At 35.1% G+C, this 23,643-nt stretch overlaps 1 protein-coding gene and 2 long non-coding RNA genes across 4 annotated transcripts; 2 read left to right on the top strand and 1 right to left on the bottom strand.

Moving 5' to 3' along the window:
- Positions 1–224: 224 nt before the first annotated feature.
- On the bottom strand, positions 225–21,633 carry nkx2-5 (NK2 homeobox 5). Of its 2 annotated transcripts, XM_087280106.1 has the most exons (4): positions 20,795–21,633; positions 20,404–20,512; positions 2,575–2,877; positions 225–1,437 (listed from the first exon to the last, which is right to left on the bottom strand). In XM_087280106.1, the coding sequence occupies exons 3-4, from the start codon at positions 2,837–2,839 to the stop codon at positions 839–841; spliced, it is 864 nt and encodes a 287-aa protein (XP_087136232.1). In that variant the 5' UTR covers positions 2,840–2,877; positions 20,404–20,512; positions 20,795–21,633; the 3' UTR covers positions 225–838. The 2 variants fall into 2 exon arrangements, with proteins under 2 accessions (XP_087136232.1, NP_571496.2); NM_131421.2 differs by lacking the exons at positions 20,404–20,512; positions 20,795–21,633 and having other exon boundaries at positions 2,575–3,018.
- LOC141377519 (uncharacterized) lies at positions 11,502–19,526 on the top strand. Its single transcript, XR_015507477.1, has 5 exons — positions 11,502–11,542; positions 14,247–14,305; positions 15,240–16,497; positions 18,615–18,829; positions 18,903–19,526. It is a non-coding gene; the product is annotated as an uncharacterized LOC141377519 (long non-coding RNA).
- On the top strand, positions 20,800–23,588 carry LOC147833961 (uncharacterized). The gene is made up of 2 exons (XR_015507490.1): positions 20,800–21,716; positions 21,801–23,588. It is a non-coding gene; the product is annotated as an uncharacterized LOC147833961 (long non-coding RNA).
- The last annotated feature ends 55 nt before the right edge of the window (positions 23,589–23,643 follow it).

Raw genomic sequence — 23,643 nt, 5'->3', positions numbered from 1 at the left:
AAGTTAAGGGAATAAAAAAGAATAATTAAATTAATCACATTTCGCAAAACTGTTAACTATTATTATTATTAATATTATTATTATTATGTGTGTCAGTTTTATGAATGTGATTCATAAAAAGACGAATAAAAATACTTAGCTTGTTTAGCCTTTCTAAATGTGGATATGCCATTGTTGTTGTGTTGTTTTATTTGTTATATTTAACAAACCAGATAATCATTGCATACGTTCTAGAAGATCCTTTATTGTTTTTCTTCAACAAATGTACATATCAAACTTACACTGGCAAAGCCTATTTTAACAAAAGGTAAAGTCGGAGCCGTGTTCGTGCTGCAGCTCACTTTCCGCACAAAGGAAAAAATAAGTTAAAAAATCCTTGATGCACTGTGGTTATCAATAATACAGGTCTTTATTAAGCAACGTTTACAAAAAAAATTAACTGATTAAGAAAAAAAAGAACTCAAGAAAGAAAGAACTCAAGAAAGAAAGAAAGAAAGAAAGAAAGAAAGAAAGAAAGAAAGAAAGAAAGAAAGAACCTGGTAATTTCGCAAGAGATTTAAGCACAGGCCTCATCATACATTTGGTGAAAATATAAATATTCTGCCTACATTTTCCACGTGCTGTTAATCTCATAATTGAACTCAAGTGCAAGCAAATTATTCAGACAGTTTTTGAAAGAAATGATGCGCACGCATAAACATTAAACGTCTCTTGGAGAGAAAAAAAAAACATCCCAGCCAAACCATATCTCAAGAATCAATAATATTCATCATCAAAAATATCATTAGAATGTAAATGTCCACAGAAAGATGAATGCTGTCGGTAAATGTAGTTTTGTTCACCAAGCTCTGATGCCATGTAGTGAAGGAACACTGCTGGATTGAAATGAAGCCTGGACGTTATTTAGATCCCCAACACCAAAGTTCATGTAGTTGCTGTTGGACTGTGAAGGTTGGATGCTGGACATGCTCGACGGATAGTTGCATGAGTAGTTCGAGTTGCCTGGACTCGGAAAATTACTAAACGCAGGGTAGGTGTTGTAGGTGAAATGATTGATTCCCACATTGTATGAGGTGTTGTAAGTGGACGTGTCTCCCAGACACGGTTTACCATCCCGAACCAAAACTGGCACAGAGATGCGTCTCGGAGGTGCGATGCCCACCATCTCCAGGGTCTGATCCTGACGCTGCCTCTTGCACTTGTATCGTCTGTTCTGGAACCAGATCTTCACCTGTGTGGAGGTGAGTTTGAGAACATTGGCTAGGTGGTCTCTCTCTGGTGCAGACAAGTATTTCTGCTGCTTGAAGCGTCGCTCCAGCTCGTACACCTGCGCCTGAGAGAAGAGAACTCGAGGCTTCCTCCTCTTCCTCTGCTTGGGCCGCTCCGCATCATCCAGCTTCAGATCTTCACCCGGGTCTTCCTGACAACAGCCGATGTCTGAAAAAAATTGTTTTATTGAATGACTAAAATTTGACCACCGGTAAAAATTAATCATGTTATAACAATATATTTTTATTCATTCGTTTATCTTAGAATTTTAATTTTGCTTTAGAACTTAATTTTGTCATAATTTAGCCTACTCATTTTATTATTATTATTATTATTATTATTGTTGTTGTTGTTGTTGTTGTTTTTGTTGTTATTAGACCTGTGATATATTTCTGTTATTTCTTACCGAAACTTTTTTTGTTGTTGTTTATTAAAGTTTATTTATATTCATTTTATTCTTAAACAGGTTACTAATTAGGCTACTTTAGGCCTGTCACCATTAAATGTTAGCTTCCACACAATCGATTTGTTTTGGGATAACATGAAGGAATTAAATTAACCTATTAGTTTTTAAAAATTTAAGTGGATTGAACATAAAACACTTACGTTGTCCTTCCCCCTCAAAACAAGAATTGTGCTGTTTCAGCAAAAGTTTGAACAAGCAGCAAACAGGCTTATTTTTTGAGTGCTATAATGAAGTTTGGGCCGAAGATTAATTACCATAAATAATACAGATAAAATAATTAGCCTAATTGTTTTGGTCATACATGTTAATTTTCCAACATTTTATTGTTTAGGCTTACAGTATAATTATAAAGCATAATAAAAACAGCCGCATATGACTTACATATTTTAATGCAGTAATCTTCATAGACTAATATGATAAGCATTATATTTATTTATTTTATTATTGCAAATAGCGTAATTATGAGTAGATCGAATATTCAGGGTGGTGACAATAGTCGTTATACGCCTAAATATGGACTAAAAATAGTGACCTTAGGTATTCTGCCCTTTTGGATCTTTATTTTAAAACTTCAGATTAACGTTTTAGAACACTTTTAAAAATAGTTTTATTAAATTAAAATTTCAAAGTAGGCTACATTTTCACATTTTAGATTTAGCCAAAAACATTTTTACTACAAAGCTGAATCGACAGATAAAAACATATATACGCACAGTTGTCCTAAAGAGGCTGTAATATTCAACCTAAATGTACACAATATTTGGAAAACGCATAATGTTTAAACAAATAAAGAGTATTTTCAATTATATCGGTTTAAATGCCCGACTGTTAAGGCTCACCTTTTTTCTCTTTGTCTTCAAATGTGTCATCTGTCTTTGCGTCTTTAACATAGTCCATTTCTAGGAAGTTCTTCGCGTAAAAGCCTGAAGCACTGAAGTTAATAGAGTTGATTTTGTTGCCTTTGTCCTCCTGAAGGTCTTCGCTGAAGAGAGAGGATCCGGATGGCATTTCCATGAACTGTTCCTGTTTGAAAGTGGACAGCATGCAAGATGAGGTCGGAATAAGGGCGCTGTCCAGCCGCTGAGACATGTCCAGGGAGACCATGTCCTCCTGATTCTGCTCCAGGTTCAGTATGTCCCGCACTGAGAAAGGAGTGGAAGTCATTTGGCTAGAGAACATTGCCATGGAATGATGATCCACTTGGATAATCCGGTTGGGATTTATCAGGGGTACCTATGACAATTTGTTATGTGTATATGCCCAAAGTCATCTTTCTAATAGATCCCTCATAACACACTTTTGGGGTGTAGGGTAAGTCTGAGTGAAGGCATGCAGTGCCCAGTGAGGCAGAAGGGCGGAGTTTGCTGTATGCAGCAGCTTTTGATTTGTCAGACAACTTTCAATGACGCATAATATTAAAATGACTTGTGGAACCTCCATACAAGTCCATGTGTGAGAAATAATTTCACCTAACAATAGCGTCTTTGCTCACAAACAAGAATTACTGCAGTCGATTAGTTGGTTTTCTTGCTCTTACAACTGATAATCATTTTGCGTGTGTGTTTTTTATAATCAAAAAGTTACGAATTGCCGTGAGATTGCGTTGGTTTTTTTTTATCAGAAACTATATGTTGCAATTCAAAGAGTTGTTGTTTTCTTGGCGGCAAAGTGATGTTTGTCAATAATATTTTTCCATCATAGTTGAAAGATTTCCTGCACGCAAAAAGTTTAAAAGCCTATGGCCGTTTGGACCGGAACTGTCACTGCGCGGGAAATTGTGCACTTAGTTTGTTTGTTTTCCTCCTAATTGGCTAATCCAGAGGAAACTATAGGTCAGAGACGAGTTTTCTCCAAGGGATGAGACCGTGCCGTTGCTGGAACCTGAAACCTGCAATGACAAACCCAACTGTCTACCACTGAAAGATTCTGGTGCCACTGGGTTTGTTATCAAGACGTGATAACAGATGACAACAAACCAGAAACCCACCCACGCCGAACAGCCGCAGCAGAAGAGCAACACATGCCAAACAATATAAAATATAGATCCATAGATCAGTGTGGCCGATATAATTGCAACAATAATCTAAAATGTGACTTTTAGGCGTTACACACATCTCGTCTAATTACACATTTCTATATTAAGTATTAATATGTTTATGGTATTTATATTTATATAAGTCGATATTTAATAATATTCATTAATTATTTTATAGCCCAATATTAACTTTTTGAAATCAACATTTTTTAATAGTTTTAGTTGATTTGTCTCTGCATGAACATTAATTAATTCATTCATTCATTCAATTTCTTTTTTGGCTTAGTCTCTTTATTAATGAGGGGTCGCCACAGCGTAATGAACCGCCAACTCATCCAGCAAATGTTTTACTCAGCGTATGTCTTTCCAGTTGCAACCCATTACCGGGAAAATGCATGAACTTGTTCTTTTTAATTTATCAATGTGCTTTGATCATAAATTAACAATATTTTGCTTTAATCAGGCTATTTTTGATTGATACTAATTAACACTATATCATCAAATAGAAATTACTTCATCAATAGTTTTTCGATAAAGCTTTTAACATGAATAGAGGGGTGGTTCCATACCTCAAGTGGTTCCATGCCTATGAGTTTCCTTTTTATGCTGAACGTAAGATATTTTAAAAAATCTTGGAAACATATAACCATTCATTTTCATATATATTTTCCCAATAGGTAACTTTGTCTACAGTTCTGAAACTGTAGGCTCTCTCTCTCTCTCTCTTTCTCTCTCTCTCTCTCTCTCTCTCTCTCTCTCTCTCTCTCTCTCTCTCTCTCTCTCTCTCTCTCTATATATATATATATATATATAGCCTATAACCTACAGTTTTAGAATGAAGTTTCATTAAGAAACCAAAGTTAATTCTTCACTCCTAAATATAAAGTTTCGTTCAAAGGTTTACCATAAAGGACAATTTCTGGTTTCTTAATAAATCAGTTAACAGAATCTTAAAAACTTTTTAAAAATCACTTTCAAGAAAATGTCTAGTAGATTTAAACCACTAATGCGCCGCAGCAAAAACCTTATAAAAAAGGTTTTAATAATTCACAGTTATAACACAAATGTAGTCCTTCCAAGCAATTTCTTATTAAGTGAATAATAAGCATTCATTAAAATATAACTATTTCTATGCGCTCCTGCTTTTTTGGCAACAGAATTTGGCATAAGGAAATTGTGCTTCTATTAGTCATCAGTTGTGCTTGTGCAGAGGAGACAGTATTATCGTTTATTTTATCTCTAGCTGTTAATGCGGTGGAGTAAATGGTGCCCGTGTCTGCACTAGAGCTTCATGTTTATAGTTTTGGAGAAAATCTGTGCGTCTGACTCTCAGACAGGCGTTTCTGATAAATGAACGCGAGCACTTTTCGCTATGAGCGAATCAACACTCCCTTATCCATCGCTGCAATAATTGGTGAAATAACGTAAACCGACTCCGCAGCTTATGGAAACTGCTTTATATCACGATGATTTATAGAGCATCTCCTCCACTAAGCGCCACTGCAGTTAGTGACAGTCCTCGTGACGGATGGAGCTGAAATCTTGCAAATGTTTCTGAGAGATTTTTTGTTTCTGAGACAGAGGTTGCTTGGTGCAGCGTGGAATAATTCGTCTTGTTTGATGCATTTCTGAAATAAATATTATGACAGACTACATGGTCAAGAGAAGAAGAGACACAAACTCCCACAAAGCAACTGCATCTGAAGGTTTGTCTTTCAACAGCGCATTTGGAGCAGATAAAGAGTTGGATAACGTTCTTGAAAACTTCCTGTAGGCCGACCTGTTTAGGAAATGATGGGGCAGAGGGTGAGATGGCTGTTATCTAAATGAGTCTGCTGCAGTGCTGAGAGCACAGACTGAAACACAGACCTTTCCGCCACACTCTTCATCGCTGCCAATCACTTCCAAATTTACACCTCACGAAGAAGACTTTTTAACCAGTGCTGTTTAAGCTTTTTCACAAAGTCGACCAGTTTTTTCCCCAAGTCATTCAACATCTCTTTGTGCATGCTGGTCCGTTCTAAAGAATGGAGATTGTTAAAACGTCATAGTTTTAGCTATGCTACTATTTGATCTGATTGATTGAGCAACTTCAATATGGTTAATGTAAGAAAATGTTTGAGAAATTCTTTGACATTTTAAATAAATGCTCCACAATGCTCCACCGCCGCCCCCTAAAATAAGATAATTAAGAATAACATCTTATTAACAACAAATGAACGGCATTTATTTAGATTTTATTTAATAACTTAATCCTAATGTTTTAAAATCTCCAAATTTTAGATAGCTCATCAAATATCCTAGTCCAGATTTCACAGTTATTACTCTAAAAAGTCGAATAAAGGAATTTAATTAGCATAAATAAATTAGTTTATTTTCAGGTAAAAAATTGCATATTTTATGTTCATAACGCAACGAATACTCAGTCTACAAGATTCAGTCCCAAAAAGTGTGAGATGACAAACAGGCTAAGAAGTTTACTAGCCTATTTACAAAGTTTTTCGACAATTATAAAAAAAAAAAAACTTTTTTTATTATGTACGATTTAGCATATTCTTATTTTATTAGATTATATACTACAGAAAAGTAAATCTTTTGTATCAGGGTCATTCTACAGAAACGTGTATTTTTCTGTCCCTTGACTTAACAGCAATTTTACACTTGGAAAAATCTTTAGGATAATAATTTCTTATCAATGTAAAATGAATCAATGTTATTTGAATAAGTACCCTTTTGAGCCACCAGTGTGGCAATAATTGTGTTTTAATTACTTGTAAAATTTTAAACACCACAAAAGCCATGTACAGAAGGAATTGCTTCATTTTGATGTCAAAAACAGATTTTCTACCATTCAAAATATTAATAACAATCAAATGCATGATGTAAACGACATTAAAAAGGAAAATCCTAAATAAATATTATAAATATATAATGAAACTAAAGTAGTTATCCCCTATGCCACTGGTGTTACAGTTGAAAAAAAAATATGTTCTGCAATAAAAACCACTCTGGTGACAACTTTACTGTTGTCTTCATATTTCCTGAAGAACTATAAAGAAAGATCTATTGTAACTCTACCTTTTCATAAGAAATTTGTCAATTACATCCCATGATTTCATATAAAGCTTTTTACAGGTGTGACCTCCTGTATTAAATGATAAAAAACTAAAACATAAATGGATTAATTCTCTTAATTTGCAAGATTTCACTGAAGTTGTCACTGGTGTTATCAGTAACACTAACACTAACATCATTGTGTTTCTCACTAGTGATTCATTTGTTTCACTGCATGATGTTTTTTTTTTCTCCATCACATATAAATGTTGATATAAGTAATGATTTTAATAAATAATTAATTTAACAATAATTTTCATCAATTGCATCCTGCTGCACTTAATATTTATGCTTTAAAGGATGGCATCATTGCTTGTTTATAGATGATTTTAAAATATTTAAATGTTTATAGCAATGGTTGCAGAAATGAACTAACATCCTGAAATAGCACTTTTAACAAACCTGATTAAAACAATTTCCTTATTTGTTGCATTATCAATATTTTTTCCTGTCTCTGACTTCGTGTTGAAAAAAAATATTTCATAAATATTTCATAAAAACATTTAATATTGCCAAAAAATTAGGTACCAGTGACAAAATCTTTAAATAGATGTAAATAAATAAATAGGATTTATGTTTACGTTTCAGTTCTGCTCAAGGCTTCATTTATTCGATCAAAAATACAGTAAAAGCTGTTTAATTGTAAAATATTATCGTACATTTACATTTTCTCATTGAATTTACTTTCAAATTTAATTTATTCCCGTAATTTAAAGCTGAATTTTAATCATACTTCAGTCTTCAGTGTCACATGACCCCTAAGAATTCATTAAAATAAAGATTTGCTTATATATTCTGGAAACGTTTTACTTGGTTCTTAATATAAAAGAAAGTTCAAGTAATAGTGTTCAGTTGCATTTTTAACATTATAAATATGTTTGAATTAATAATATTCAAAATGGAGCTATTATTTTGAACTTTTCTTTTTTTAATCAAAGTATCATAGAGCCTTGCGAGCAGAATTGGCTTCTTTTAAAACATTTAAAAATTGGTCTATTTAAACCTTTAACTAATAGGCTATATGTGAACTTTAATATATAAAGAGTAAATCAGGTGGTTTTCATCACATCATTTGTCTTGTATTTCTCGGGGAATAACAGTTTTCTTTATGAACTCATGTTTAGAGCTTTGGCAGTGGATTAGTCGCAGCAGACATGATTGCTCCCTGTGGGAGTCCGGTGACCTGCTCTCCTTTGGATGGTTCAGAATAGTTTTGACTACTCGCTCATATTGAAACATGTTCATACGCTCATATTTCAAAAAGGCTTTGTCACTATAGCCCATTAATCATAATTAAAGAGGACATTTGCAGCTGGTTCCTCCCGTATATTCACAGATCATCTGCGAAAGCCACTGTATGTTAGGTTATCTCTCGGACAAGTGACTGTCATATACACTTTTTCCATCATTTGCCCTTTATAGTTCTTCATAACACTTTAATTTAAAGTATATGTTTATGACACTTTTTAATCTCGTTTGTAAAATTGTCACCCTAGAATTATAAGGTTCTATCTGACATTTTTGTCAAAATTGAGTTATAGACATATTCTTATTTAATGACATCTTATTTACATTATGGGATGTTTTTTATAAGTTGTTTACATTTTTAAGACTTTTTATTAAAAAAAAACAAATGTTATGCACACACTGTCTGCTATGGAATGCAAAATATTGAACCTCAATATCTCAAAATCATTCAGAACGCAGATAGAACCTTATAATTCCAAGGTGACGAAATGTAAAATAAGCCTAGTCCCATACTGAAACGCGTTAATCTATCTTGAGTAGAAATTTTCTATCTTGTTATTGTTTTGCTAGACCCGCCTCCTGGTGGCAGATTTTAAAATAGCAGTGACATTTCTGATTGCTCAGATGATATCAGGCAAATTAGGCCATCGATTAAAATGGGCTATTTAAGTTTGACATGTCTTATCTCTTTAAAAGCCAATGACTGCAAAGAATGCTGTTGCCATAACTTGTCATTTTAGCAAATGAATTTATTGGTAAGTGGGCTTGGGCAATGGCTCATTCTGAGACCACACCAAAAAAGAAAGGTGAGTGCTGACATATGCAATATTACATTTATAATTAATGGTTTATAGCCCATGTACTGATTTTCTCTGATATAAAATTCAGATTTTTGAAATAATCCAGATATTTATAAGAAGAAAAGAAATGATGCCGTTACCAGCCCCATTTACCGGAATATGTTCGGATAAAATGAGCCAGTAATTTCAGTTAAAACGAGCCACCTTCTGAGTTGAGTTTAAACCTTTATGTTTTTCCTTTTTTAACATTATTCTTGTTATTGTATATTGTAATGTAGCATTTGTGACACTTTTTATGTTACCTCCTAAATATGTTTTGTATGTGACTTGTGTTTATCTGGGGTCAACTTTGTGTGTGTGCATGTGTATGTACACACAAAGAAAAAAATGGTATTTTTGATGATGATACCTTTAAAAAACATCAATCTTAAACCCAAACATGCACAGACAGACACCACGCACTCTCTCACACATCCACACACAACAAATGTTTAGGGTTTTGTTACATTTTTTTATTGATGAAATTCATTGAAAGTTTCTTTAAAGTTATTTTACTACCATAAAACTAATTGTTGTTGCATTTTGTTCATGAAATGTATGAAATTGTTTGAAACTAAAATTTTGTTTGGTTTTGTTCATTTAAAATGAACTTTGTAATGTAATTTAACTGTAATTTAAATGCTGTGTTCTGAAATATAATATAAAAATAATCATAATTCCATAAGTTTTATCAGAATGTGTCTAATTCATTAGCAGTCTGACTGGGCCATTTGCTGATCAGCCAGCTCATTTTACCTGAACAATGCCATATAAAAAATGTGGGCCAGCTAATGTTTTAAAACCTGTAGGGATTAAACAAATATATTTTATTACAGTTCAACACAAAAATATTAAAAACAGTACTTATTAATGATAAGCACATGGTTAAATGTCATACACTGTTTTTTTTTTTTTTTTGGTGTTTCAAACGATTAAAACAAAAGTGGCTCAACTTGCCTGATATCACCCTGTCACACACTAACTAGTCGACAATGATGTTGATGAGATAAAATGATTTTCATAATATTAAAAACAACATTAAAAACAGGATACTGCAAACAAATATTTACATACATATAAAAAATCACTTATCTTTAAATTCAGTTGGGTTGTTCATCCAAACAGAAGTTGTTCTTATAACATATATATCCTGATCTGCAATCTTGATGCTGGCTGTAATCAAAATTTTTTAATTAAATTTATATAATATAAAAATTGATGTTGTAAACAGTCACTGTAACGTGTGTGTTTGCGTTAGATAATGTCATTACATGTTAGGAAGTTTAAGCTTTTTATTTATTTATTTGTAGGAAGTTCAAACACCTCATGAACACGCTCAGGGCCTTTACTGAGTTAATAATCCTATAATATCTTTGTTTGCACAGTTTATAATTGTCTGTACTTTGCTCTTTTTCTTCATTGTTTGTGATTCTTGATTTATTTTTTACAAAAGTGTCTGGAACCTTAAATGTAATGGGAATAAAGCATATTTTGAAAACTGTATGCTTTTTATTTACACAGCCATAATTATAAATGTATTAGTAGTACTAGAAATACATAGCAATAGTCATACCAGAATGGAAAAAAATAACATTGAATCAAAATAACCCATCGTTGGGAAGGTGCTCTAATAACCTATAGTTGGGTTATATGTTGGGGTATTTTAACACAATTATTTTACCTGAGCAGACTTATAGTTTCTTTTTCTTTTGGATGAAAATGCTTTAATGTATTTTCAGGAAACATCCATTAATTTTGTTTTACTCATATGTTTTAGACTTTCCAATTTGGTGACTGTTAACTTGCAGTATATATGACCATTCATGGACAAGCTTCAGCCAAAAATCTCACATACAAAGGAAAAGCATAGAATAGGCCAGCCAATAAGTAAAAACAACAACATATTTTCAATTTGGTTAAATTATTTCTTTAATGTATATGATTTAAGCATGCTTCCTTGGGTGTGTTAGAAAAACGATATACTATAGCTCAATGGTGTTCAGTACAATTGAATGCTAAGCTAATTTTGGTCGAAATATAAAAAGTGGGTGAAACAATTCTGACGTTTAAGTTGTTTTCTTTGAACTAAATATGTTGTTTTTTTGGGAAAAAAAAAATTTATGTAACAAACCCAGTTGAGCAATTCGTCATATGCTACATGCACATGCAAACACAATTCAAAATGTAAGCTTAAGTTATTATTAGTCATTAAATACAGAAATAATGGATCATAATTAAACAAAGCAGATATTTTCTATATGCATTGAATATAAATGACCGCTAGAGGTCAGTAACGCAGTGCTCTAAATCGAGGATATTGACCGTTCAAAGGAAAGACATTTTCCCATTATCTACGCTCATTTAAATGTGTGTGCAAAAAAATTAGAAGTAAGTGTGCAAGACTGCCACCGGAAAATTGAAAAGTGGCAAAGCTTTTAAGCTTCTCAATCCAAATTATCCCAGCACCTCTTAAGAGCCGAATTTGAAGCTACGCATATCCCATCATTCATCACGGTCAGGAACCAACGTTAGGCTACAGGAAATCCCGTGATGTTCAGGAAAGCTTGCAGTGTAGGTATCATTAAATACCACATATTATTTGTGTTAATTGTCGATATTAATATTTAATTGATACAGAGAATTGTAGTTGAGTAAATGTTTGTGTTAGATATATTAAACGCCACAATCAATCTGTCATTTAATTTAGCCAACTGAAGGCAAAATAGTAGCCCACTCCTGTAGTCTTTTTCAAATATTTGTCAAGTAATGCAAACAGAGCAAGATCTTTTTTTTTTATTGTATTTTCTATAGTTTGCTTTTCGTTAGGAGAAAGTCTTACTTCTTTTAGTTTGGTTGAAAAAACAGCCTATAAATATATAAATATATATATTATTCTTTTTCGATTCAGTACAAAATCAACCACTCTTTTAGGCATGGGCTGATATAAGAATCTGATGGTATCATATAACCTTGAACAAAAATAACACTGTTTCACGGTGTTGTGATTACTGCTCTTTAAAAAGCTTCTTTTTGAATGTCTGGATAAAAATCATGACATTTTTTTCTGCATTAGATACAATGTATTTTATTTTAAGAAACATTTATAAAATTTTGAAGCTGTAAACCTGTCAGGCTAAATAATTCAAATAAATCATTGACTTCTGCTGCCTTCATTTGTTGACACTTGAAAAGGCAGCTTTGGAGATCTTTCTTTTCTTTGGATATAAAGTAAAGACACGGCACTGTACAGCTCTGTAGCACGGTTATATGTTGGTGCATAAGTGATTTGATTTCAAATGTTTTCTAAATTTGGGGCTGACCAGTAGCTTTTGATGTACAGATACTGTTGCCCCCCCACCCCCTTGAAACGGGCTGTCATCCCATGCCCACCACTGTTATCCAATAACTTGCCTAATTAACCTAACAGGCTTATTGGGTTAAAAATGCCATCTATTTAAAACTTTAAATTGCATTTTAAGCTGAATATATTGCTAAATAATTAGTAAAACATGGCAAAGGCAAAAAAGTTATTAGAAGTTAGTTATTCTTAGTTAAAAAATGTGTTGAAAAAAGCTTTAACATTTGCAGAGAAAATCATTAAATGTACAAAATATGTAAATTAAGTATAAAGTGCACTGTAAAACTTGTATTTTTATAAAATAACACATTTTTTTACTCACACTTGCAGTCTTCACGTCCCACTTGAACACACAAGCCAAATACATGCAAATTCGTTGTGTAAAGGTGTTCACATTATAGAATAATAAAAAAATGCAATTAAATTAAACTCTGTTGCAACTTCACTGTCAGTGCGGTTCAAGACCTCAGACGGAGCAAGACCTCTGAAAGATGGGTCTGCGTCTGCTGCCAAACAAATTATGGTGTGGCTCAACTGAAATATGAACATAACACGTACCGAAAACATCTAAACAAACCAAAAATAGGACATTATGTCTCAAGATGTGACTATGAACTGGACAGAATGCTCAAGCATGTTTGGGTTTTCACATAGTCACAGTGTTGCCCATTATAGTTCCGTACAGATGCCAGAAAAGTGTCGCCTTTCTAGCAGATCTTCATTTGTCTGTGTGATGGAGGAATTCCTGGCACTTCTTTGACTCCTTTTTACATTTTATAAACTCTTCACAATTGATCAATTGATAAAAATACTATCACATGTCAATAACAGGTTGTTTCTTGTGGTTTTGTATCTTTAGGTTAAAATTAAAAAATGACAAAACTACTTATTTAAAATGAGCTTAAACAACATAATTCTTGTTATTTAGGGCAACCTATTTTTTTGTTTAACATACTTGAATTTGTTAACCTATTTTACCCCTTTTTGAAGATTTAAGGTTAGTCTTTTGTGTCTCCAGAATGTGTCTGTAAAGTTTCAGCTCAAAACAGCCATCAGATTATTTAATATAGCTTTCAGAAGTAATTTTTCTGCTCTGAACACACTGTAGCTAGTTTTAGTCAGTGTGCCTCAATCACCGCCTCAGCTGCGTAAGATAAACAGCACAGTGACAGAAATGGAGGAAGGAGATCTCACATAATGTTTGTGTGAAATACTACTGTAAGAACTTTCCCAATGATTATTTGATGTGTTTGTTGTGGAGTTGCAACGATGAGTCATACACAATGTTAAAAAGTTCAGTCCCGCACACACACCAAACGCGTCTTTTACTTTGCACTGTTTTTGCATGCAAATGTGACAGGACACATGTGAATATGCACTGCTGTATGGATATCCATTATGTTAATGTAGAAAATAAACCTGATTGAATGTCCACAAACCGGGATTAAAGCGTCTTCTTTTATAACTGTACGGACAGGCTGCTGTGGTGATAAAAATGGTAAAATAGCTAAAATTCATGATAAACATGCACTTACAGAACAGATCTTTTAATCCCAGTTGCTTTGCATATGTCCTGTCTTGTTGATATGATTATATGCGTTACTATAGAAACATGTTAATACGCGACTGTCAATCAATTTGGTGGGCAGGGAAACCACACTCCTATGTCACATTGCAGTGGGCCTCAAAAGGGATTTAGATCTTATTTTAACATCAGGAAAGTAAAAAAAAAAGACTTATTGTGTTTCAGTCACTCCAGACAGCTCACAAAAGATGATTTTCATCACAGGTGCCCTAATTTAAGCTAATGGAATAGGTTTGTTTTGAGACAACATGAATGAATTGTGTGGAACACTGCATTATTTACAGTATAAGTGAACCATGACTAAATGTATAATTTTCTTTTTTTTTTTTTAGTTTGGACAAACAAAGCAAGAGAACTGAACTACAAATGTGAGCACAGCACGCTCTATACTGTAAGTAGGCAAGTTCTCAAGTACAAAGACTGTAATTGTGGTTAAATGTCGATGAAAATGTACTCACTGTTTTACAAACCTACTAGTTTTGACTCACTATTTTATGTACTAACTTCTGTTGAAAAGGCATTTTGAAGAAAACTAAAAAAACTGCACGTAACCAAACCACTGGACGTTAGTGGTTTCAGGTTTCCAGATTTCTTCAAAATTTCTTCTTTTGTGTTCAAAAGAACAGGGAGCACGGTGGCTTAGTGGTTAGTAGGGCTGCAAAATATACAGTGCTCCGTATAATTGAGTACACCCCATTTTGAAAATAAATATTGTTCTCCATTTCTCAGTGAATATAGGCAAGGTATTTTGGTGCATTTAAACAAAACAGATTTATTAAACAGATATATTTATTAAAATAATATTTTAGTCACCAAACAAATTTATAAATAGAAAGATAATACATTTAAATTCAAGCAAAATATTGCAAAATCAAATTGCAGCCTACAAAATTTTAACTAAATCTTTCAATTATTTTGCTTTTCTTAATTTTTCATTTTTTTTAAATTGCATTTAATATTTTTCTATAACATAGAAATATGGGTGTACTAGTTTTTGGACAGTTATTGTAAGTTATTTTGTTAGATAAACTCCAGATTTGGATTTAGTACTGACTAATCTAATGTATATGCACAAATATAATATTGCATAGCTTCCTATTACAAATATGAATTTAAAAGAGAGATTTGTGAGTGGTTTACTCTATTCACCTTATTCTCCGCCTACTAGCGGGCGCATCAATTTGAATCATTTTGGCTCGAGACTTCCTGTCTCATTCACTTCCATTCATTTTTAGACGTTAAAAATGGCTCGTTTGCTGCTTGGTGTTGCAAACTGATATTTTCCTCATTCATTCATTCATTCATTCATTTTCTTTTCGGCTTAGTCCCTTTATTAATCTGTGGTCGCCACAGCGGAATGAACAACCAACTTATCCAGCACGTTTTTACGTAGCGGATGCCCTTCCAGCCGCAACCCATCTCTGGGAAACATATTTTCCTATTATATGATTCTGCTTTCACTGTACAGTAATGCAAACACAACTATTCCTAGTAATTTCTCCTATAGGCAACTGAATCAGAAGTTTTAAAACAATCACAAAAACGAGCGCACTTCCGCATTGAAAAATAAGGTCAATATACTGAGCACTGTATAATTTCAGCATCGATATCCCAATGTGTGTGTTTTAAAGGCATTTCAAATGTAAAACATTCCGCAAAAAATTATTCTTGCAGTTTTATCTTTTTTTATACATGATTCACACCCTTACAAAATCCACCCAACCAGTCTGAAAAAATAATTTTTTATTATTCAAATAATCTAGTGAAATCATTTTCATATCGCATTATATCGCAGCAAAAGAAAATATTACGATGTCAGATTTTTCCAATATCATACAGCCTTAGTGCAGGGTGTCTGTGGGGTCTTAAAAAGTATTAAAAGTTGATAAATTAATTATGGGAAAATTTAGGCCCTTAAAAGGTATTCAAAGTAAATTTCTTAAATTTTACCTTAGGTCTTAAATTTTGTTCAAGCGTTGTCCAGAGTGTTTGACTTAACATAAATATATTTATTTTCCTCAATCCACGCGATTGTTTTGGGCTGGGTGCATCTGGCTAAGCTCCTTTGTCCGGGTGATGTCACGTAATTTGCGACAAAAATGGGAAGGTGATGTGACACTGACACTCCACATGTAGCGAAATCATAGAGCGAAACAGACAGCAAAATGGGAAAATGTAAGTTTGCGTACTCCTGGTTGGAGAAAGACGAGTTTAAGCAGTGGCTGAAGCCTGTCGTCCACTCAATTTATCCTTTCAGGCTGTTTCTTCCAAGCTTATCTGAGTTCTGTTTCATGGTTGTGCTTCCTTGATTTATTTAACTACAACTGTTTATTAACAACTGTTTATTAAGTTAAAGGTTTGATACTGATTAGAACTTGAAGTGGCGACAAGGTCTTATGTACATTTATCTATCTTACACATTTTTAACTATTAATATTTAAGATATAAATCAGAGATCAGAGAAAGCTATTCATTACTAACAATGGGCTGACCCCCATACATCTAGTTTTAATGTTTTAATGTACCATTAAGTAGGGGGGTAAACCCACCCTGCCTCCAGGTGCTCAATCTAAAGACATGCAGGTTATGCCTAGTTCACACTAAAGGATTTTAAGCCTGATTTGAGCCCGATTTGGAAGTTAACGAGCTCGCCGACAGATCGGGCCTTGGATCGGGAAGAAATCTGCGGGTGCGCGGCGCTCGCCGCTCTTTATGTGTGAACTACTGAACAACGCATCAACGAGGCTCGCTGACGCGTCGCCGACACCTAGCAGACGGAAATCCAACATTCAGCATGCTAAATATTCCAGAGCAGTCGGCCGACTCAACCCCACGTGTGGTCAGATGTAGTGACGAGCTGCAGCCATTGAGAGAGCATATCAGCATGAGCCGCGTGCCTGTGTGTTCAAGAGCTCAGCAGAAACATCTGTGATTGGTCAGAATGGGCATCGGTGCACTGGCTTCATTCTGCGTTAGCACAGACATGAGAGTAGGCTATATTAACAGTGGAACTAGAATTCTGTAACTATTAGAATTACCATACTGCTCATTCTGACGGTTCTTATATAAAACGCCATATCGTCACAACATATTTACATTCAAAGCTATTATTGAGATATTAAAATTAAGCTTTGAATGTCTGGCATCATATTTAATGACACCATTACCCTAAAAATATAATCTTTTTTTTTAATACAGCCTATAAATATGTAGTAAGATACTAAAACACTTAAAGATCTTGGCTTTCATTTTCACTTTCAAACAGGAGCTATTTCACAGCACATAATATGCTGTTTTTAAAGATATCTAAAGTAAATTGATGTTTTTGCCATCAGAAAGTTTTGTTTATGTTAGCAGAAAGTTCCTAGGCAAGAAAATGCACACATATTTAAAGTCACAGTGAAAAGTATCATGTAGTGTGTGACCCCCCTCTTGTGGATCGTTCACGGGGTTTTGCGTAGTGTGAACACCACAGAGATTAAGGCCCCGTTTACACTAGTGCGTTTTAGTTTGAAAACGCATAAGTTTTGCTACGGTTACGCCATCCGTCCACACTATGCCGGAGTTCTCGAGCGCCGAAAACGGAGCTTTTTGAAAACGCTGGAGAGGCCGTTTTCATTCTGAAACGCTGCTGCTCCGTCTCAGTGTGGATGGGGAAAGACGGAGACATCTGAAAACGGAGGCGGGGCTGCAAACGTTCGCCTGTCTGATTGGGGCTTTTCCTCAATATTAAGTAGCCCACACACACAGTTCAGTCTCGCATCCTCTTCTTATAAGTTAAGACTTCGCAAGTTTGATCAAGGCTGCAGTCTCTTCTTCTCAGTTTGATATGGAAAACATACCGAGGACACGGGTAAATCTTCAAAGGGAACAGTGTACTTTATAAATTCATTCACATCACCTTGGCTACGTTGTTTCACTTTCTCAACAATAAAATGTAAACTTGATATAAGGAACTGCCTATTTTCTTTTTAATATTAACAACTAAACAGACAGCAGAAATGTTGAGGCGCCGTGCTGCATATATGAGCGTCATCTTCATTTTGTAGATATTTATAACAAAACGGAGCCGATAACAACAGCCTCCTTTCAATTTCAGTGAAAATACGAAACACACCCTCTCTTTTGCTGAATATCAGTTTTAATAATCAATAATTATAAAAGTATAACATACAATAAGTTTATACATTGTAGGAAATAAAGGCAAGCGATCAGTCAATGTACCTGGATTAATCATTAACTTATCTTTGCGCTTAACCAAAACATGTTACCCGTGAACAAGTAACTTAATAGATTCCAATGACCAAAGTCAGGGAATTGGCCTATGTCGTTAGATAAAGACAACAACATGAATGAAATATCACGTTTAGCAAATATAGTGAGATTAGATCCAGCAGGAGATGCTTGATGAGCAGTCCGACAAGCAGAGCTCTCATCTGGGTAGAAATGCTGGAGCGCTTGCCCGAGAGTGTGTGTGTGTGGTCACGTGATGTGCGTTTTCAGCGTTTTGGTGTGGACGGAGAGCAGTTCAGAAACGCTGGGTAAAACGCAAGTGTGGACGCGGATCGTTTTCATTCTACAACGCCTTTTAAAACTAAAACGCACTAGTGTAAACGGGGCCTAAAAGACACAAAGTCAGGTCATGTAGTGTGAACGGCACAGCGATCTGCTGATGTTTAAAATCCTGTAGTGTGAACTAGGCTTTAGGTGCATTGAATTAACTAAATTGACAGTAGTTAGTGAATGAGAGAGACTGTGGGTGTTTCCCAGCACTGGGGGTTGTACTGGAAGGGCATTTACTGTGTAAAGCAATTGCCAGAGTGATTACTGGTTCATTACGCTGTGAAGAAATGATATATATAATCCTGGACCAGCCCATATCCTGAGCAGATGCTGTGGCGGTCATGGAGAAGTGGTGAGCATGAGACTTATTCCTGTAAGACCCCAGTGACAGACGAGTCTGCGTATTGACCCACTTACACCTGTAGTTCTCCATGATGGACGTCCAGCGTTCCCCAGCCTCCGGTGCCTAAACTGCAGCTCTGCACAAGAAGTTTTGCCAGAGGAGAAATGGCTGTGCCCAACTGAAAATTGTTTCTCTCAAAGTTTTTTCCCTTCACTTTTGTCAATTGGTGAAGTATGTTCCTCGCTACAGGCTTGCTTGGTTTAGGACTTGTAGAAGCTGCGCATTGATGGATTTGCTCTTCAGTGTTTGGACTTTCAGCAGTGAAAATTAAACCACACTGAACTGAACTAAACTGGACTACAACTCTGAAAACTGGACAAACACTGTTTCAATTTACTAGAACTTCTATGTTAAGCTCTTTGACGCAACTTGCATTGTAAAAGCGCTATAGAAACAAACATGAAGTGAATTAAACTGAATAAATAAAGCAGGGAATGAGATAAAGGAATGTGAGCAAGTGAGTTCCACAGAAAAATGTAAGTCAGGTTTGAAACAAGTAAAGGATGAGTATAAACAATAACCTAATTTAAGGTTAAAACCACCTGTAACAGCCTGGAAAGTAGCACATCTTCATCTTCTTTAATCTTTAAAAATGTTTATTCATTTGTTTAATAAAGGAACAAGCTATTTTGTCTAACTATATGAGATTTACGCCTCTAAAAACGGTCTCTTTGAAAGCCTGGCTACACACGTCTCTGACTGCTTGAGCAGATCACCCACACCTCCAGCTCAGTAAATTCATCAGCACTCAGAATGGCCACTTTGTTGTGGCGCTAGCCTGTCATATATTAGGTGCAGCGGCCCGGCCTGAGAACCAGTGCGCCTGCTATTCGACCACAGCCACCAGGGCCTCATAAAGCCTGTTTATAGATCTTCAGGCCTGTGACAGGAGAGCCTGAGCCAGAGCGCAGGGGAGCTTGTTTACGGTGCGGTGGTCTCATTCCAGAGAAAGAGCGTTTTTCCCAATGCTGCGATGAGCTGAGTGTTTCTGCAGGAGGCTGGTGGAGGTGCCCGATGCAGCCTGGCGCCAACCCCATGCCACACGCCCTGACAGCTTTATGCGCCAGTCAAGAGGAACAAACTTCAGATCATCAGTGCTGGCTCTAGACAACACAGACCTGACCAAAATCAGTGCGTTTTTTTCTTCTCCTCTTGGAGCAAGCAGATTCTTAGAAATTCAGGCCTGTTTGGGTTTGCGTTCTGCTGTGATTAATGTGTTTGTAGATTCGTCACCCTCTGCGTGTAAATCAAGCAGCAGATAGTTCTTGCCATGGTACTATATTTGTTGACTGCTTCATGCTCATTACAGCTCTCAAATGTATAACTGTACATTTAATCATGTTAAGTATAAATTTTAGAACCAGATATGAGATAAAATTTGAATTCAGTAATTTATTGGCTTAAAAGGTGTGCTTAAATTAATCTTAAACTTATCGCAAATGATGTAGCCAGAAGTACGTATGGCTGCATTTTGTTTTTAAAACAAACGCTACCGCGTGGTATGACGCAGTTTCTTTTCTTACCTTCATGTGAACAGCTTTCCTGCTGCTACCAGTTTGTTCAGTATTTCGCCATGTATGCTGGTGGACTTGAGACACAGGGAAGAGTTGACCTCGACGAAGGAGTCTGGGTCTGGTGCAAAGTTATTATAGTTAACGAAAACAAATGAAAAAACGAAAACTAAAATGGTAAATAATTGTAGTTAGCTGAAATAAAAACAAAAACAAGTTATTTTTTTAAATCTAGGCCTAACTGAAACTGTATTGTGTACATACAAAACTAACTGAAACAAACTAAATTTATAGCAAAAACCTCCTTCGTTTTTGTATTTGTGAATGTATTTGATAAATAATCTTACTGGAAGCTATTTAGAAGTAAATATAGTTCGCGGGCAGGTGTTTGAACCTTTCGCACCTCAGAGTCTGTAGTCCTGCTGCAATTGGCCAGATCAAGCTGGTTCTCCTGCAATCATCCTCGCTGTTGCTCCTGCTACAAAAACAAAGAGTGGACATGACAGCCCCACGGTGATAGCATTAAATACAGACAATTTAAGCTATTGCTTTAACACATTTGTGCCCAATAATGACTTTTATTTCTCTATCATGATCGAACGAATCTTTTTAACCAGATCTTCTAAGTGAACCAGTTTAACTAGTTCATCAAATGGAACTAAATCATTTGAAAAGATTTGCGTCTCCAGTAAGCACTTATCCACAAACTAATTACTTTTGAACAAGCCTAATACCCCCCTCTGACTAAATAAATTATCCAATTTATACTCTCATTCACTTATTAGAACAGTAACGTTACATTGAGAAGCAGTGAACTGATAGTACTGTGTATGCATGATTTAATGAACCAAACACAAATAGTACAGCCTGCTGTGTGACTGAATTTAACTTGAACAACTGCAGTGCGGGTGGACTGAGGGCTTAAATTCTTCTGGTGAAGAACAGTTCCAAAAAGCAGATAAAACAAAAGTAAATAACAGGGTGAGAATGTGGTAAAATCTGAAAATGTGGTAAAAATCAAGTGAAGGATTTTCTTTTTCTGGATTGCTTTTGAAAACTGTCAGTTGGGTTTAGGGAAGTTGGTGGACGGGTCAGTTGGTGCTTTTGAGAACACTATTGGTTGGGTTTAGGGAAGAAGGAGGAAGGTTCGATCAGTCAGTCGACAATGGTCAGTTTACGTGAGAACAGCAGTCACAAACGACACTTGTGAGAGAAATTGGGAGATCTAAAAGAAATGTAAACAGTGGCCTCTGGTGGATTTATGCAAGAACAACAGGAACAAAGGCTCTCACAAGAGAAATTGGAGATCTGAAAAAACATATACAGTGGCCTCTGGTGGATTTTCATGAGAACAGCAGGCAGAAACGGCACTGGTAAAAGAAATAGGAGATCTGAAAAAGTGTATACAGCGGCCTCTGGTGGATTTACATGAGAACAGCAGACATAAATGACACTTGGATAGAAATTAGAGATTGTAAAAGCATACATAGCAGCTTCTGGTGGATTTATGCGAGAACAGCAGACATAAATAGCACTTGCGATAGAAATTGGAGATCTGTAAAAGCGTACACAGTGGCCTCTGGTGGATTCAACAAAAACTGCAAAAATACATTTCTTTAGGGGCGTATTTGGAGCTCTTCAGAAATGTATATAGCGGTACATTTTCATTATAATCCTGAATTGGATTTATTGGTTTGAAAATGCTGATATTTGTTTTATGTTATAAAGTTCTGACAGCATTTTTAAAATCGGCAAATCATCTAAAATGACAGAAAAACTTCAGTTCTTCTGCTAAATAAACTTGTTCAATTCTAACCACTGACATGTTGACTGTTTTTAAAATATTCATATTCATGACGTCATATAATTGAACAAACACAGAAAAAAAGACACACCTGAGTAAGAAATTATCTTGTGTTTTTATTTTTGTCTAATACAATTTGAACAAATACTATCTTTATTTATATGTAATCTATCATTCCACATAATAGTTGTACACAGATATCCCCCCTCATTCCTTTTTTTGAAACAGTTTGAAAGTATGCTTTAAAGGCTTAACCCCAAAAGCTGATCACATTTTGCCCACGTGTTCACTGGAATTCCTGAGTGAATTAAAATATGATTGGTCAGAGTAATTACTGTAATCTTTAGGCTGATGAAAAGCAGAACTATACAGGCCGTTGCTTATTCTTAAACCAGCAATCAGCGCCAAACATTTTATTAACCAATCACGTGGCAAGGACCCAAAACAATTCTTTCCTAGCTATAGTAAACAATAATTCACCCATTTCAATATTATTGTCAGTAATACCCTGAGCTTCTTGTGTAGACTTAACCCAGTTTCTGGGTCTAAAGCCAGCCGACTACAGTTCCAACTTCTGGCTCTTCTCAGTGGCTCTGAGCGAGAGAGAGAGAGAGAAAAAAACCTGCTATTTTTTACTTGAAAACACCAGTGGCTTGCTGTGGACTTGGCTAGAACACAGGCAGGCCAGCTTTCCATGAGACACCATACGCTGAAGTTATTCCTGTGTTCAACTAATCTGTTTGGGCGAATCCCAGATGCAGCAAACACATTAGTGATCCAATCAGGGCGCTTTATCATACGGAGACAGCTTGTTTATATTCCAAGCACAGATCTGAATATAATGCTGAATACAACTGTTATATTTGGACATTTCACTATAATACATCTGCTCGGGTTCCACAGTTTATTTTTAGGCTAATATTTTCAAGGCACAATAAGCACGTGTTTTTTTTTGTTTTGTTTTGTTTTTTTTGCATTTTTTTTTTTTATGTAATGTCTTCGTTTTCCTTCCAAGAAGCACACAGGGTTGTACTGTATGTGCTAGATCTGGACTTCACTCCTTTACAGCTTGTATTTAATCAAGTATTTCAATTATATAACAATTACATGCACGTTAATGAAACAAACAAACATATCTTACATATCTACAGTCAGATGCGTAATAATGTAACTAATACGACAGCAAGCATTCTTTGCACTATATTACATATAGTATATCGTTACTGAATATGGAGGCTATGTTTAGGCAGGTTTATATAAATATAGATATACAGAGATTTATATTTACATGTTTTTTTATATTCGAACATTGCATAAAATAAATAAAGTGATTGAATCTTGAGGATATGATTTGCCAAATAGAGATGCTGTATTAGAACTAAAATAAAAGCAATTCTACAAAATTAACAATCTGGAGTATCAAAAAAGCTGCACCACATTTACCCTGC

Source organism: Danio rerio, chromosome 14 (genome assembly GCF_052040795.2).
Source record: "Danio rerio strain M-AB ecotype USA chromosome 14, GRCz13ab, whole genome shotgun sequence".
Taxonomy (NCBI): Eukaryota; Metazoa; Chordata; class Actinopteri; order Cypriniformes; family Danionidae; genus Danio; species Danio rerio.
Note: the sequence above shows the minus strand (reverse complement) of the source record. Positions and strands in the feature narration are given on the sequence as shown.